The sequence below is a fragment of the Staurois parvus genome, unplaced genomic scaffold (genome assembly GCF_062004578.1).
Source record: "Staurois parvus isolate SC_StPar_1 unplaced genomic scaffold, SC_StPar_1.0 ptg000240l, whole genome shotgun sequence".
Lineage (NCBI taxonomy): Eukaryota > Metazoa > Chordata > Amphibia > Anura > Ranidae > Staurois > Staurois parvus.
In genome coordinates, this window is record NW_028318036.1 from 111,468 (window position 1) to 124,455 (window position 12,988).

The 12,988-nt window shown below is 46.6% G+C and overlaps 1 protein-coding gene across 3 annotated transcripts in view; it reads left to right on the plus strand.

Moving 5' to 3' along the window:
* TRMT1L (tRNA methyltransferase 1L) overlaps positions 1-12,988 on the plus strand; it is a 212,090-nt gene that overhangs the window by 111,105 nt on the left and 87,997 nt on the right. For all 3 annotated transcript variants that reach the window (XM_089680317.1, XM_089680315.1, XM_089680316.1), the window contains one exon: positions 496-656. In XM_089680317.1, coding sequence (XP_089536443.1) covers positions 496-656 — 161 coding nt within the window. The remainder of the gene's footprint in view (positions 1-495; positions 657-12,988) is intronic.

Below are 12,988 nucleotides of genomic sequence, written 5' to 3' on the forward strand. Positions count from 1 at the left end.
TTAATTGGATATGTTTTATAGCAAAAAGTAAAAAATATTGTTTTGTTTTTTTTTTCGAAATTGTCGGTCTTTTTTTGTTTATAGCGCACAAAATAAAAAACATAGACATGATCAAATACCACCGAAAGAGAGTTCTGTTTTTGGGGAAAAAAAAGGACAAATTTCATTTATATACAGCGTTGCATAACCATGTAATTGTCAGTTAAAGTAACGCAGTGCTGTATCGCAAAAAATGGCCTGGTCTGGAAGGAGGGTAAATCCTCTGGAGGGCAAGTGGTTAAAGTCACAATGAGTTTTGCATGGAAATCATTCTTATCTTATGACAGTTTGCTCTTACCTGGCATGAATGATTTTAGATGGAGACCCAATTATCAGGTTTTTTATTTTGTTCTTGTTTGCACAGTGAAAACACTTTGTTAATGATCCATTACCTGAATATACACACACCACCTACATCGCAGATTTATAAACCGCTTGTGTTCTTGTTGTTCTCAGGTCTGGTTCCCTGTTTAACACAGGCTTTCTGAGAAGAATGCTATTCAAAGCAACATCCCGAAGCATTGCGGAAATCCACACACTGTTGAAGAACCTCATATGTGAATCTGAATGCACTACCGTCAAACAATTTACTGTTAGTCCCACTCAGTACAGTCAAGGTATGGTTTATTCATTAAAACCGATATACAGATGCAGTTGTTAATTTTGTTAACATTCTTACATTTTCTAGATTTTTTGCATCCTAAAATGTGAATGATCTTCAGTGTAGCCATCATGATAAATTAAAGAACAACTGAAAAATGATTAGGTTTTATTAGCAGTTTGTAAAACACCCATGTAGCAAAAGCATCTAATCTGTTAGTATTTTCACATTTTACCACAGTGTTCTCTTTGCATCAGTCACTGAAGCTGGCCATAGATGGTTAGTTTTTTTTTCTTCTCTTCCATCCAAAGAAGTTGGATGAAGACATCTTTCCCTGCCTGCAGGACTTTGTATTCTGACAGAGGATTGCTGCTGTCAGGATACAATGGTGCTGATCGAGAAGTTTTCAAATGATCAACTGCTGTCAAGATGGGATGGTCACACATTTTTCAAAATTCAGCCAGTCCCCGCTGAATTGGCAGAGTTTTTGGGTCTATAGCTAGCTTAAGTAACAAAGACTAAAGAATGTAGAGGAGGTTGTAAGGTCAGCTTCAGTTTACAGATCTCTTTATTTTTCTTTCATACCGGTACAGAGTGTACTTGTCTTCCAAGACAGGTTTATTTAGCACACATTTTACACTGCCATATGCTAATTGAATAATAATTATTAACCTAAATATTAAAACTCATTGATAAGGTCAATAGATGTTGGAACCTCAGCTATCTGTAAGTGCCTAACCACACACGTTCTGTAAGTTCTGATCATACCTTTGCAGTTATAGGGATGTAACAAAGCACAAAGGGAGATACGCAAATATGCGGCCACATATTTGTGTGTGGTTGGCATCAAGGGGCTAAACCACTGTCTCCAAATTGCAGCCCAGGGGCCCGATGCAGCCCTTTGCTTGCTTTTATCTAGCCCTTGGGGCACTTTTTCTCCCACTGGCACCAACAATGGGTCATAATTCCTGCTATTGACAAAAATAGCAGGACATTATTTCTCCTATTGACACGATGATGGGGCACTATTCCTCCCACTGACACCAACAATGGGACATTATTCTTCCCACTGACGCCAACAATGAAGCACTATTTCTCCACTACCACCAACGCTGAGATATCATTTCTCTTACTGCCACCAATGATGGGAAACTATTTCTCCCATTGACACCAATGATGGGACACTATTCCCCCCCCTAATAATAAAGATGCACTGTTTACTCCCACTGATGGCAGGACAATTTCTACTCCTATTGGCCACAGTTCGGCCCTGCTAAAGTCTGAAGGACAGGACCGTAAACTGGTCCTTTGTTTAGAAAGTTTGGAGACCCCTGCTTTAAACTGATGGGTTACGCTACCTCCTACAGAGGGGATTGAAAACTGAAAAAAAACTGTAGACTAACCCAGGGTATATACCCTCCTACTCCTAACTTGCCTAATTTTCCCGAGTCATCTTCTAGGACAGCTTCACTTGAGAGATAGGGCTCCTCCCAGGAAACACCCGCTCCACCTTTTCCCCTTTATAAGTATCCTCTCTCCCAGTGGGCCCTCAGTATTAGTGTTTCCTCCGGCCAGGACAGAGCTACGCCCGGTTTATTATTTTTTTATTCCCGGCCGTCTGGCGAGGTACAGAGGGCCCCTGGCTGAGGCCCCCCCTTCCTCCTTTCTCTAAGCAAGGCAGGGGCCTTGTGGGGGGGCTTTCAGCCAGGCTCATCCTATGGACAGACCCTTCGGGGTTGGGGGTGACAGACCCCGGATGGTCCCAGCAGTGCTCTCCAGGGGGGTAGAACCCTGCTCCGCCGACCTGGGCAGTGGTGCCTTTCCCTGGGGGGGCTGAGGCAAGTCCTACCTGTTCCAGGATCCCGGCATCATGGCCAGTGGGTGAGGCTGCTCGGGGTCAGGACGCCGCAACCGCGTCACTTCCGGGTGCCGGGACGGTGTCACTTCCGGCGCAGGAAGCATGGAGCAGCAGCCGCCATGTTGGAAATGGGCGGCGGGCCGCGGAATGAGCCCACACCACGGCCGCTTCTCCACCGGCGGCCGTGAGAGGGAGGTCGGCGCGCAGGGACCTCAGGGAGCCTGCCAGTCCCTGAAAAACCGCCGCACTGAGGAGGAGTTTGTGGCAGGATGGAGGCAGATCTGTCTGGGCCAGGGGAGGCCTGCGGCAAGGTAAGGGCCTTCTATGGCTGCCACTCACCCCCTCCCCCTTCCCCCCCTCCCCCCTCTGGGACCCTTGGGCACCCCCACACTCATCCCCCCCACTGCTGACTTTTTTGGGTGTTGGGGGAGTGTACGTGGGGCAGTCCCTGGGGGGCCTGCGTGGTTGATGAATACCTATGTCTCCTTTTCCCCAGATGGGCCCACAGGAGGAGGATAGAGGGGGAAGAGAAGCTCTTTGCGAGCTAAAAAAGAAATGCGCTACTTGCAGAAAGAAGCTGGCGAGCTCCAGGCGGAAGCAACTCTGCCAAGACTGCATAGATAAGCTTATCAAAAAGGAGTCTGGGTCCCTCTTTAAGGATTTCTAACAGAATATGACCCAAGAGATGTCTAAGACTTTTCAGAGCTTCAGGGAGCAGAAGCTGGGACCAGTCCAGGACGAGCCCCAACCGGGCACTTCAGGCAATGCCCAGGGGGGGGAAAAAGAGGAAGCAGGACCAGGTAACTGTCGCAAGGGAAGCCAAACCATCGAGTACTTCAGATTCGGAGGAAGGTGAGGTTGAGGATCGTGACCCAAAAGCACAAAGATTCCTTTTTCAGGCAGAAGACACAGAGGGCCTTCTGAAAGTGATCTACGAGACTCTGGATCTGGAGGAGGAACAGCAGGACCTCTCTCTCCATGACCAGCTGTACGCAGGGCTACAAACAAAGAGCAGCCGCACATTCCCAGTGCACTCTGCCCTATGGTTCACTATTAGGAGGGAATGGGAAGAGCCGGAAAAGAAGGCTTTCTTTCCCAAGAACCTTAAGAGGTGATTCCCGTTCAAGGAAGAAGATGCTTCCGTGTGGGAAACCTGCCCGAAGCCAGATGCCCCTCTTTCTAGAATCTCGAAAGCGACGGACCTGTCCTTCGAGGACGGCGGGTCCCTGAAAGACCCAATGGACTGGAAAGCAGATACATTCCTGAGGAGAGCATGGGAAGGGTCCGTGGTGAACTTCAAGCCAGCAGTAGCGACGACTTGCGTCTCCAGAACTTTAGATGTATCGTTGGGGCAGCTCCGCTCGCACCTGGAACAAGGCACCCCGGCGGAGGAAATCCTGAAATCGCTGCCGGTACTGGAAAAAGCGGTGGCTTTTATTGCAGACGCATCAGCAGAAACTATCAGATTCTCAGCTAGATCAACGGCGCTCATAAATTCCACGAGAAGAGCTATCTGGCTAAAGTCTTGGCAGGGGGACCTTGCCTCTAAGTCCAAACTCTGAAGTCTGCCCTTCGAGGGAAAACTCCTCTTCGGGCCGGAACTAACTTCGGTCCTGGAAAGGTCGGCCGATTAAAAAGAAGAGCTTTCCAGTCTCCAGCAGGCAAGTAGGACGAAAGGGGTTTCGCATCAACAGGCAGTACACGATGAGGGAGACTAGGTTTCAAAGCCAGCGCACAGGCTGGGGCGCAAGGAGAGGCAGGAACGAGTCAAGGGGCAGGGGAGGTTTCCTCTTCAACCCCAACCAGAATAGACCCAAGACCCAGCCCAAGTGACTGGAGAAGCCAGGTGGGAGGAAGGCTGGGGCACTTCCACACACAATGGCTGAAGATCACCCAGAACACTTGCATTCTAGAGGCCATTCACAGAGGTTACAAAATAGAGTTTTTAAGGCCCCCCCCTCAAAGATTCTTCACAACACCCCTGCCAAGGGACAGGGAGAAGGCAGATGCATTGGTGGACCTCCTGGAAGGAATGCTCAGGCAGAAGTCGTCTGGAACCTACAGGATGATACTAAATCTGAAGAAGGTAAAAGAGTTCGTGAGACCCAAGAAGTTCCGCATGGAGACCATATACACGGTAAAAGAACTCTTGTCGCCAGGAGCATTTATGGCCTCAATAGATTTGAAGGATGCATATCTGCACGTCCCGATAAGGGAGGAATCGAGGAAGAACGATTCTATTTCAGTTCAATGCACTCCCCTTTGGCCTGTCATCAGCTCCAAGGATATTTACTAAGATCCTAGCGGAACCCCTAACAGTCTTGAGGCTGGAAGGGATAAATATCATCCCCTATTTGGATGACCTGCTTCTATTTTCGGATACAGAAAGAGGCCTGAGGTCCCACGTAGAACGCACAATATCTTTTCTAGAGAGCTTGGGGTGGTTGATCAACGAGGAAAAATCACAGCTAGTACCCTCCAGAAGGATCACGTATTTGAGGTACGTCCTGGACCAATGCTTGCTCATACCTGAGAACGGAAAAAGCTCTCAAACTGCAGCAAGACACGATGGCCTTCCAGGGGATGTCGGCCTTCACAGTAAGGACCACAGTGAAGCTAGTCGGGAGCATGACAGCCACAATACCAGGGGTGCAATGGGAACAGCTCCACTCCAGGGTACTACAGAATCACACCCTCTCCCACTGGGATGGCAGCCAAGCACGCACAAGGTGAGGGAATCACTAAGGTGGTGGGGGAACATCCACACCTTGGAGGCGGGAAGGAAATGGAAGCAAGCCAGCCCAATGAGGATCACCACGGATGCAAGCATGACCAGGTGGGGTGCTCATATGGGAGACTGCCCGGCCCAGGGCAGATGGGATGCAGAAAATTCGAGGAAATCATCTAACTACAAGGAGCTGTCGGCAATCTTCAAAGCATTTACGGCTTTTCAGGAAAGGCTAGAGGGGAGAGAAGTCCAGATTCTATCCGACAACACAACGGCAGTAGCATACTTAAACAGGCAGGGGGGCACGAGGTCCCCGAGGCTGATGGAGTTGCCAGGAACCCTCCTGAGCTGGGCAGAGAGGAACCTAGAGTCCATCACTGCGGTGCATCTAAAAGGGGATCTGAACCAGTTGGCGGACCAGTTGAGTCGGAAAGAGGTCACCCAGACAGAATGGTGCCTCAGCCGTTCAGCATTCAATCAAATATGCGCCAGATGGGGCACCCCCTCTACGGATCTCTTTGCCAACAGCCAAAATGCGAAGCTAGAGAGATACTTCTGCCTGCAGAAGGACCCCAGGAGTGCAGGGATAGACTCGCTAGCCCAGCATTGGGAAGGAAACCTCCTCTATGCCTTTCCTCCATTCAGATTGTTACCAAAGGTGGTACAGAAGATCCAGTCATCTCAAGCCACGGTCATCCTGATTGCACCCTTTTGGCCCAAAAGATCATGGTTCTCCCTGTTGAGGGAACTAAGCTTAACAGACCCATGGATGATACCACCTTCACACGATTTACTCGCCCAAGGGGGAGTGCTAAATCCTCACCCAGAAAGGCTGTCCTTAGCAGCGTGGCTTCTGAATGGGACAGGCTAGTGGAGAAGGGGCTGTCTGAAAGAGTGGTCGCCACCATCTTGGACGGAAGGAAGAAATCGACAAACGCCTATATATGATAGAGTCTGGAAGAAATTTTCCGCCTGGAAGGACAGGAACGAGGCACCGGGGGCCCCCATCTTGCATACAGTGCTTGAATTCCTCCAAGCCGGGGCGGATAAGAACCTGGCCGCCAATACCCTTTAAAGTGCAGGTAGCAGCTTTGTCAAACTTTCTGGAGTTGAGGTTGGCGGCAGACCCGTTGATAATCAGGTTCCTGAAGGCTATCTCCAGGCGCCGAGCCCCGTCCACATCAAAATACCCCACATGGGACCTGGGCACAGTCCTGAAGAGCTTTCGGCAAGGGCCTTTCGAACCACTGGAGGAATGTTACCTCAGATTTCTAACTCTGAAAACCACCCTCCTTATAGCATTAGTTTCCGCCCGCAGAGTCAGCGAATTGCAGGCTCTATCAGTAATCTAACCATACTGCACGGTCCTGTTGGACAGAATCATCCTCCACACAGATGCGGCATTTCTACCTAAGGTCGCGTCACATTTCCATAGGTCACAGGAAATAATAATACCTTCCCTTGATGGCAACCCAGGCAGCACGGAAGAGGGGGACTATAGCAAAATCGATGTGAGAAGATGTTTGATTGCATACATCAAACGACGTTCTTCCCGTCTTTTCATCCTATTCCAGGGTCCAAAGAAGGGGGACAGTGCCTCCAAAGGCACCATCGCGAGGTGGATAAGAGAGGCAATCTCAGAAGGTTATAGAACTGCGGCCCTGTCACCGCCACCCGGCCTAAAAGCACACTCGACAAGGGCCACCACGGCCTCCTGGGTGGAAAAGGTGGGGGCCTCCCCCGGACAGATCTGCAGAGCCGCAACGTGGTCCAGTTTCGCCACCTTCGCTAAGCACTACAGATTGGATCTGATTGGCAGCAAGGACCAGGCGTTCGGCAGGAAGGTCCTACAAGCAAGGGGTCCACCCTAATGTATGTATTTCTATTCAACTCCTCTCAAGTGAAGCTGTCTTAGAAGATGACTCGGGAAAACGCAGTTATTTACCTGTTAACTGTATTTCCAGGAATCTTCTAGGACAGCGTAACTCCCTCCCGATTACTGTGATTATGTACTGATGTCCAGGTATGTTATGAACCTGTGATGGGTTGTCTCTATTACCGTTTTTCTTTTATGCTTTCTCCTAGGCCTTCGGTCATATTCTTATACTGAGGGCCCACTGGGAGAGAGGATACTTATAAAGGGGAAAAGGTGGAGCGGGTGTTTCCTGGGAGGAGCCCTATCTCTCAAGTGAAGCTGTCCTAGAAGATTCCTGGAAATACAGTTAACAGGTAAATAACAGCGGGTTTTTTTTTTTGCTAGTGTCCTAGGAGGATGGATGTCTTTTCTCAGCTACCCTTATTTAAGACTTGACCTTCCTTTTATTTTTGTTCTACAAGTCAGCTCCATGTACCTGCAGGAGGTCTTTTCTAGTGGTGCACCGAAATGAAAATTCTGTTGCTGCAACCCAAGACGAAAATTCAAAATGCACTTGGCCAAAAAAACGAAACCGAAATGTGTAGTTTTTAAAATTGAATATATATTTTTTGGAAACAAATACACTTTGATTAAAAAAAATATATATATATACCCCAATTGTTTTGTAAAATATGTAAGAGGATTTTACGGTGAGTAAATAGATACCCAACATGTCACGCTTTAAAATTGCACACGCTCGTGGAATGGCATGAAACTGCTGTACTTAAAAATCTCCATGGGTGATGCTTTAAAAATGTCTACAGGTTAGCAGTGTAAAGTTACAGAGGAGGTCTAGTGTAAGAATTATTGCTCTTGCTCCGACGTTTGTGGCGATACCTCACTTGTGTGGTTTGAACACCATTTACATATGTGGGCATGGCCTACGTATGTGTTCACCACTACAAGGGGATGGGGGCACTTTAACCTTTTTTTTTAAAATGTATTTCATGTTTTCTTTTTGCACTGTTCCTTTTAAAAAAAAATATAATCACTTTTATTCTTCTCACAAGAAATGCATGCATCCCTTGTTATAGGAATAATTAGTGACAGGTCCTCTTTATGGAGAGATATGGGGTCAATAAGACCCCACATCTCTCCTCTACAATGTAAAGCATTGGATTAAAAAAAACATTGATCTAGTGCTTTTAAAAAAAAAAAAAAATAAATGGCTGTAACCAGAAGTGACATCGCTCTGGTCCTCCAAGGGCATAGAGATGTGTGGCGGCCATCTTTGATTCACCCATTTCTCTGCCCAGCGTCGGGATTGATGTTTTCTCAGGTAAGACTGAACTGGTGAGCGGGCGACTGCGAGGGGCGGGGTTTATTTGGCACCTGTATCGGGGTTTATTTGGCACCTGTATCAGTGCTTCTTTTTTTTTTTTTTTTTTTTCTTTCATTTCAGCCGATAGCCGAAAGGGGTGTTTTCGACCACCAGAATGTTGGTGCATCTCTAGTCTCTTCTGTTCTCTTTCTTGTAGCTACTCAACACCACTGTCTTCAGTCCTAAAGTGATATTAAAGCCTTTTTTTTTTTGTTATACTTGCATGCTCTGTGCAATACCATTGCACAGAGCAGTCTCTTACCTTTTTTTTGCAAGTTCCCCACCAGTGCAGTCTGCTCCATTCTCTGGGTGACTCCTTAGAAAGCTGTGTGTTATGGCAGCATCCAAGCATATGCGTTCATGGAAAAGCCACGCCCTGCCTCTCCTCACAGGAATTTGACTGACAGCAGTGAGCCTATTCTCCTGAAGAGGGAGCAGAGTACTGCTCAGAAACACGTTGATTAAATTGCTTTCGTGGCGTAATTAACATCTGACTCAAGCCTCCATCCTTGCTACAATATTACTCTAGTGATCAATTAAACCAGGGAACAGAAAGGTGCAAGTGAGAGAAGCCATGCTCAGCAATCCAGCAGCTTGGCAGTCTTGTGTAATTCGCTGGTCCTCTACAGCAGAGTGATCAAGTCATAGATCGCGATCTACCAGTAGATTGCAACCAGGTGACTGGTAGATCGCGGCCTGGGCTTGCTGACCTGCCATCCTAGCGCATCAAACAGTGCAATGCAGAGAGACTACTTGTCAAGTTGGAGCTGTAGTAGGGAGCAAGAGCGGCATAAGCCGATGCTTCCTCTGTAGTGCTGGCTCCTGTCACATGCGAAGTGATACCAACTGCACTCCACCTCGTATCCCGGCTAGCGTTCTCTAGAGTGGTGCCAACAGCAGGAAAGAAGAGATCTTCAGGTCAGTGTGAAGCAATGCACTGGGCATAATCGTATAAGCCTGCTTTCACACTGATACACTGTGGTTTACCCACACAGCGGATGCAGTGCAGTGTACTTGCAGCTTTCCTGCAGGTTTGCTGCGCTTAGCCATAGATTTCTATTATATTCCACAGGTGTGGTGGACTTTCTGAAAGTGCACCAAAACTTCTGAATACAGGAATTTTGTTGTGCTTTCAGAAAGTGCACCACACCTACGGGATATATTAGAAGTCAATCGCAGTTAACCCAGGAAACCTGCAGATGCGGTGCATGTATACCCCGCAGCACATCGGTGTGAAAGCAACCTTATAAAGCTCCCAGAACAATAAAGGTTAATTTATATTTCCAGATTGCAGGGTGGTAAAACACCATAGTTAAGACCTGTTTTTACCACCCTCGCCCCAACCGCACCCTCTTTAGATGCAGTGGACAGGGGTGTACACATGTCACAGCTTCAGCAGGAGTTATATTCCCTGTTGCGGTTGGTGGGTGTAGCACCTGCCACGCATGACCATTCAAGTTAATGAGGCCACTCTGCAAGTGCCCTGCAACCTTGTTCAGTACTGCAAATAAGGGGTTAAAGAAGGCTGTGTTGTGTTGCTTTCTCACCACCTGCTTTACCCCTTGGACCCCGCAGAAGCATGCAGTTGTGAAGCGCTTAGAGTGCTGGAATGGGTGGCGATAGACAGGCAGTAGCATCCACCAAAAGAAACTGGATTCAATTCCTGCTATGGCATGTGTACACCTTGACCGCTGCCTCAGGAGCTAAGGAGGGTAGAGATTGAGGGCGGTAAAACTGTGACACAACTGCAGGGTTTTACCACTTCCCAACTTTACATGTGAACAAACCCTAAGTGTGCTATTGCCGAATGCAATTACAGGCAGCAGATGCTGCTGCTGCTCCTCTAAAAAGCGATCCGAGAGTGTTTGACAGGTGGTGAGAAGGCAATATGATGCCTCTTCACCACTTGATTTAAATCCATGATTGCCGTGCAATGCACATGATTGCAGCACGGTAGTATGGCAATTTGAGGTTTAAATCAAGTGTAAGAATGCGAAACTGTGCACAGTGATCTGTCTTTCCCCATGTTGTTTAGGTAGATCTCCCACCTCTTTAAGGTTGCCTACACCTGCTGTACTGCATTATCACCAGCATGCCTGACACCCGACACAAGACTGAAGTCACTGTAAATTCTGCTACAAGTGATAGAGTAGCAAGTAGAACAAGCTGCTCCTAGTAGCTCAAAAGTCGATAGTTTCATATATCCAACTGATCACCCACAGCACACATATCGTCTGATATGATCTGGAAGCTATTGCAAGCAGAGGAGTATATGTGACAGAGTTATCGATGAGACAGGTTGATTATACAGTGGCAAGAAAAAGTATATGAACCCTTGGTTTTCTGCAGTAATCTGCCATATTATGTGATCTGATCCTCACCTAAGTCACAATAATTGATAAACACAATGTGCTTAAGCTAATAACACACAAACAATTCTAATTTATTGTGTCCTTATTCAACACACATTAAACAGTATGGTTGGAAGTTTAGTTTAGAGACACTTTGATAAGACAATGTTTTAAGATTGCAGTTCTTAACAAGCATCAGCTGATGTAAATCATGATTTGCAAAAAGGAGCTCTCTGAAGACATAAGATCAAAAGTAGTTGATCTGCATAAAGCTGTAAAGGGATGCAAATCAATCTCAAAGTGTTCAGGCACACATCAGTTGACTGACTTGATGATTATAGACAAATTGTCTATAAATAGGGACAGTTTAGTACTGTGGCTACTCTTCCTAGAAGTGGGCGCCCATCCAAGATGATTTCCAAGGCATAACGCAGAATCCTCAATGAGGTAAAGAAGAACCCACGAGTAACAGCTAAAGGCCTGAATACATCACTGGAACATGAGTCTACTATATGTAAGGCAGGATGTCCATGACAGAACACCATGGAGGAAGTCACTGCTCTCCAAAAAAACATTGTCCTGTGCCTAAAGTTTGCCAAAGAGCACACCTGTTCACACCTGACATCCTACAAATGTGTCTGAGCTGAAGCAAGTATGCAAAGAGGAATGGTCAAAAATTGCCTTTCATTGTTCTTACTGATAAGAGACTGGAAACTTTCTAGGACAATGCTCTGGCAGATTCCACCTTGCACCTGGTCCTGGTGGTAGTTCACCTATGCGAGACTGGGGCTGACTACAGTTCAATGCCTTAAGCGTGATATGATCAGTGCTGACATTGATCCACAAATGGTTGACTGCATGGACCTCATGGATTTAAATTTTAGCTGTGATAGCTTGCTAGAAGCTTCATTTTTACTGTCCTTTTAGAAATGATGTCCTGTCCCTAAGCATTCCAGGAAGATTTCTCTCCATGGTCTGCATGCAGTGCGTGTTGTATGAGTTGTCCTCTCTATTGCGGCTTCTTTTAGGCAGTTACTGTAGATTATTTGGTAAATCCTCCTGCGCTGCTATGCCTATAAAAAACACACACAGGATCCTGGCGAAGCTACGAGGGGCGTGGCGTAACGCATAGAAGCGACGTGGTGACGCACTTCTGGTCCAGCTCCATCTTGCTACTCCAGAGTGCTTTCAGTACATCCTAGAGAGGTGATACACACTGCGAACTGTCTTCCCTGCAAATTGTGAGTCTGTACTTGGTGTTTTTATCTTTATTAAACCTGTTATGCAGTTTTACACTATGGAGGATCTTTGTGTTTCTGTTGCATGATCTCAATACGACGAGTTTATAAGGTAATATACAGTACCGTCTGTCTATGAGAAACAACTGAAGGTGGAGTTAAGGCTACTGAGATTGGTGGAGCTATTTGTATCCTGAAAGGAGCGTGCAGGATCCTGGGTGATTCATAAGGCGTTGTGGCCCCTGTGGGTCGCAGGGGGAAGGTGAGCGGGCATGCCTGCCATTTAGGATATCTCTCACCACCTGCACCAACACAGGAGCATGTTTTAGAAGAATTTTGTGTGCCATTTATATGTGAAATCACTGGATGCTGTGGACATTAACTATAATATCACCTATTATTTTGTTTTTTTTCCATGCAAAGGGAATCACTGTGTGCCACCTTATCTTGGAATTATCACTTGAATATTCTAATTTGATATAGATTGCACTAATTACTTATAATGTCACTTGAATAGATTTGGGTGTTATCTTGTATCACTATAACATCTTGTATTACTATAACAATTGCACAAAAGGTAATAGTTTACGTATAGTGCTACATCACATTTATATTACAATTACTGTAGATTCACTCTGTCAATCCAGTGGATCTCTGCAGGGAACTTTCTGTCTTTCATTTCACTAATGCAGGTGGATTAGACTAGTCATTATCTGAGCTTATAGCTTAAAGGATAAGGTTCTCCCCTTTCCTTTTTAAGGCACACCCTAACAGATCCATCATTGCTTTGTGGGCTTTTCAGCATCAGGAATCTGCTTCTTAGATTTGTAAGGCTGCCACCTGGTCTTCTGTTCACTCGTTTGTTTTAACAGGTGGATGTTCAGGCCTCTGCTGGTGCCAATTTTGGATGTGAGGTGTTTTAGCTACTAAGTTTAAA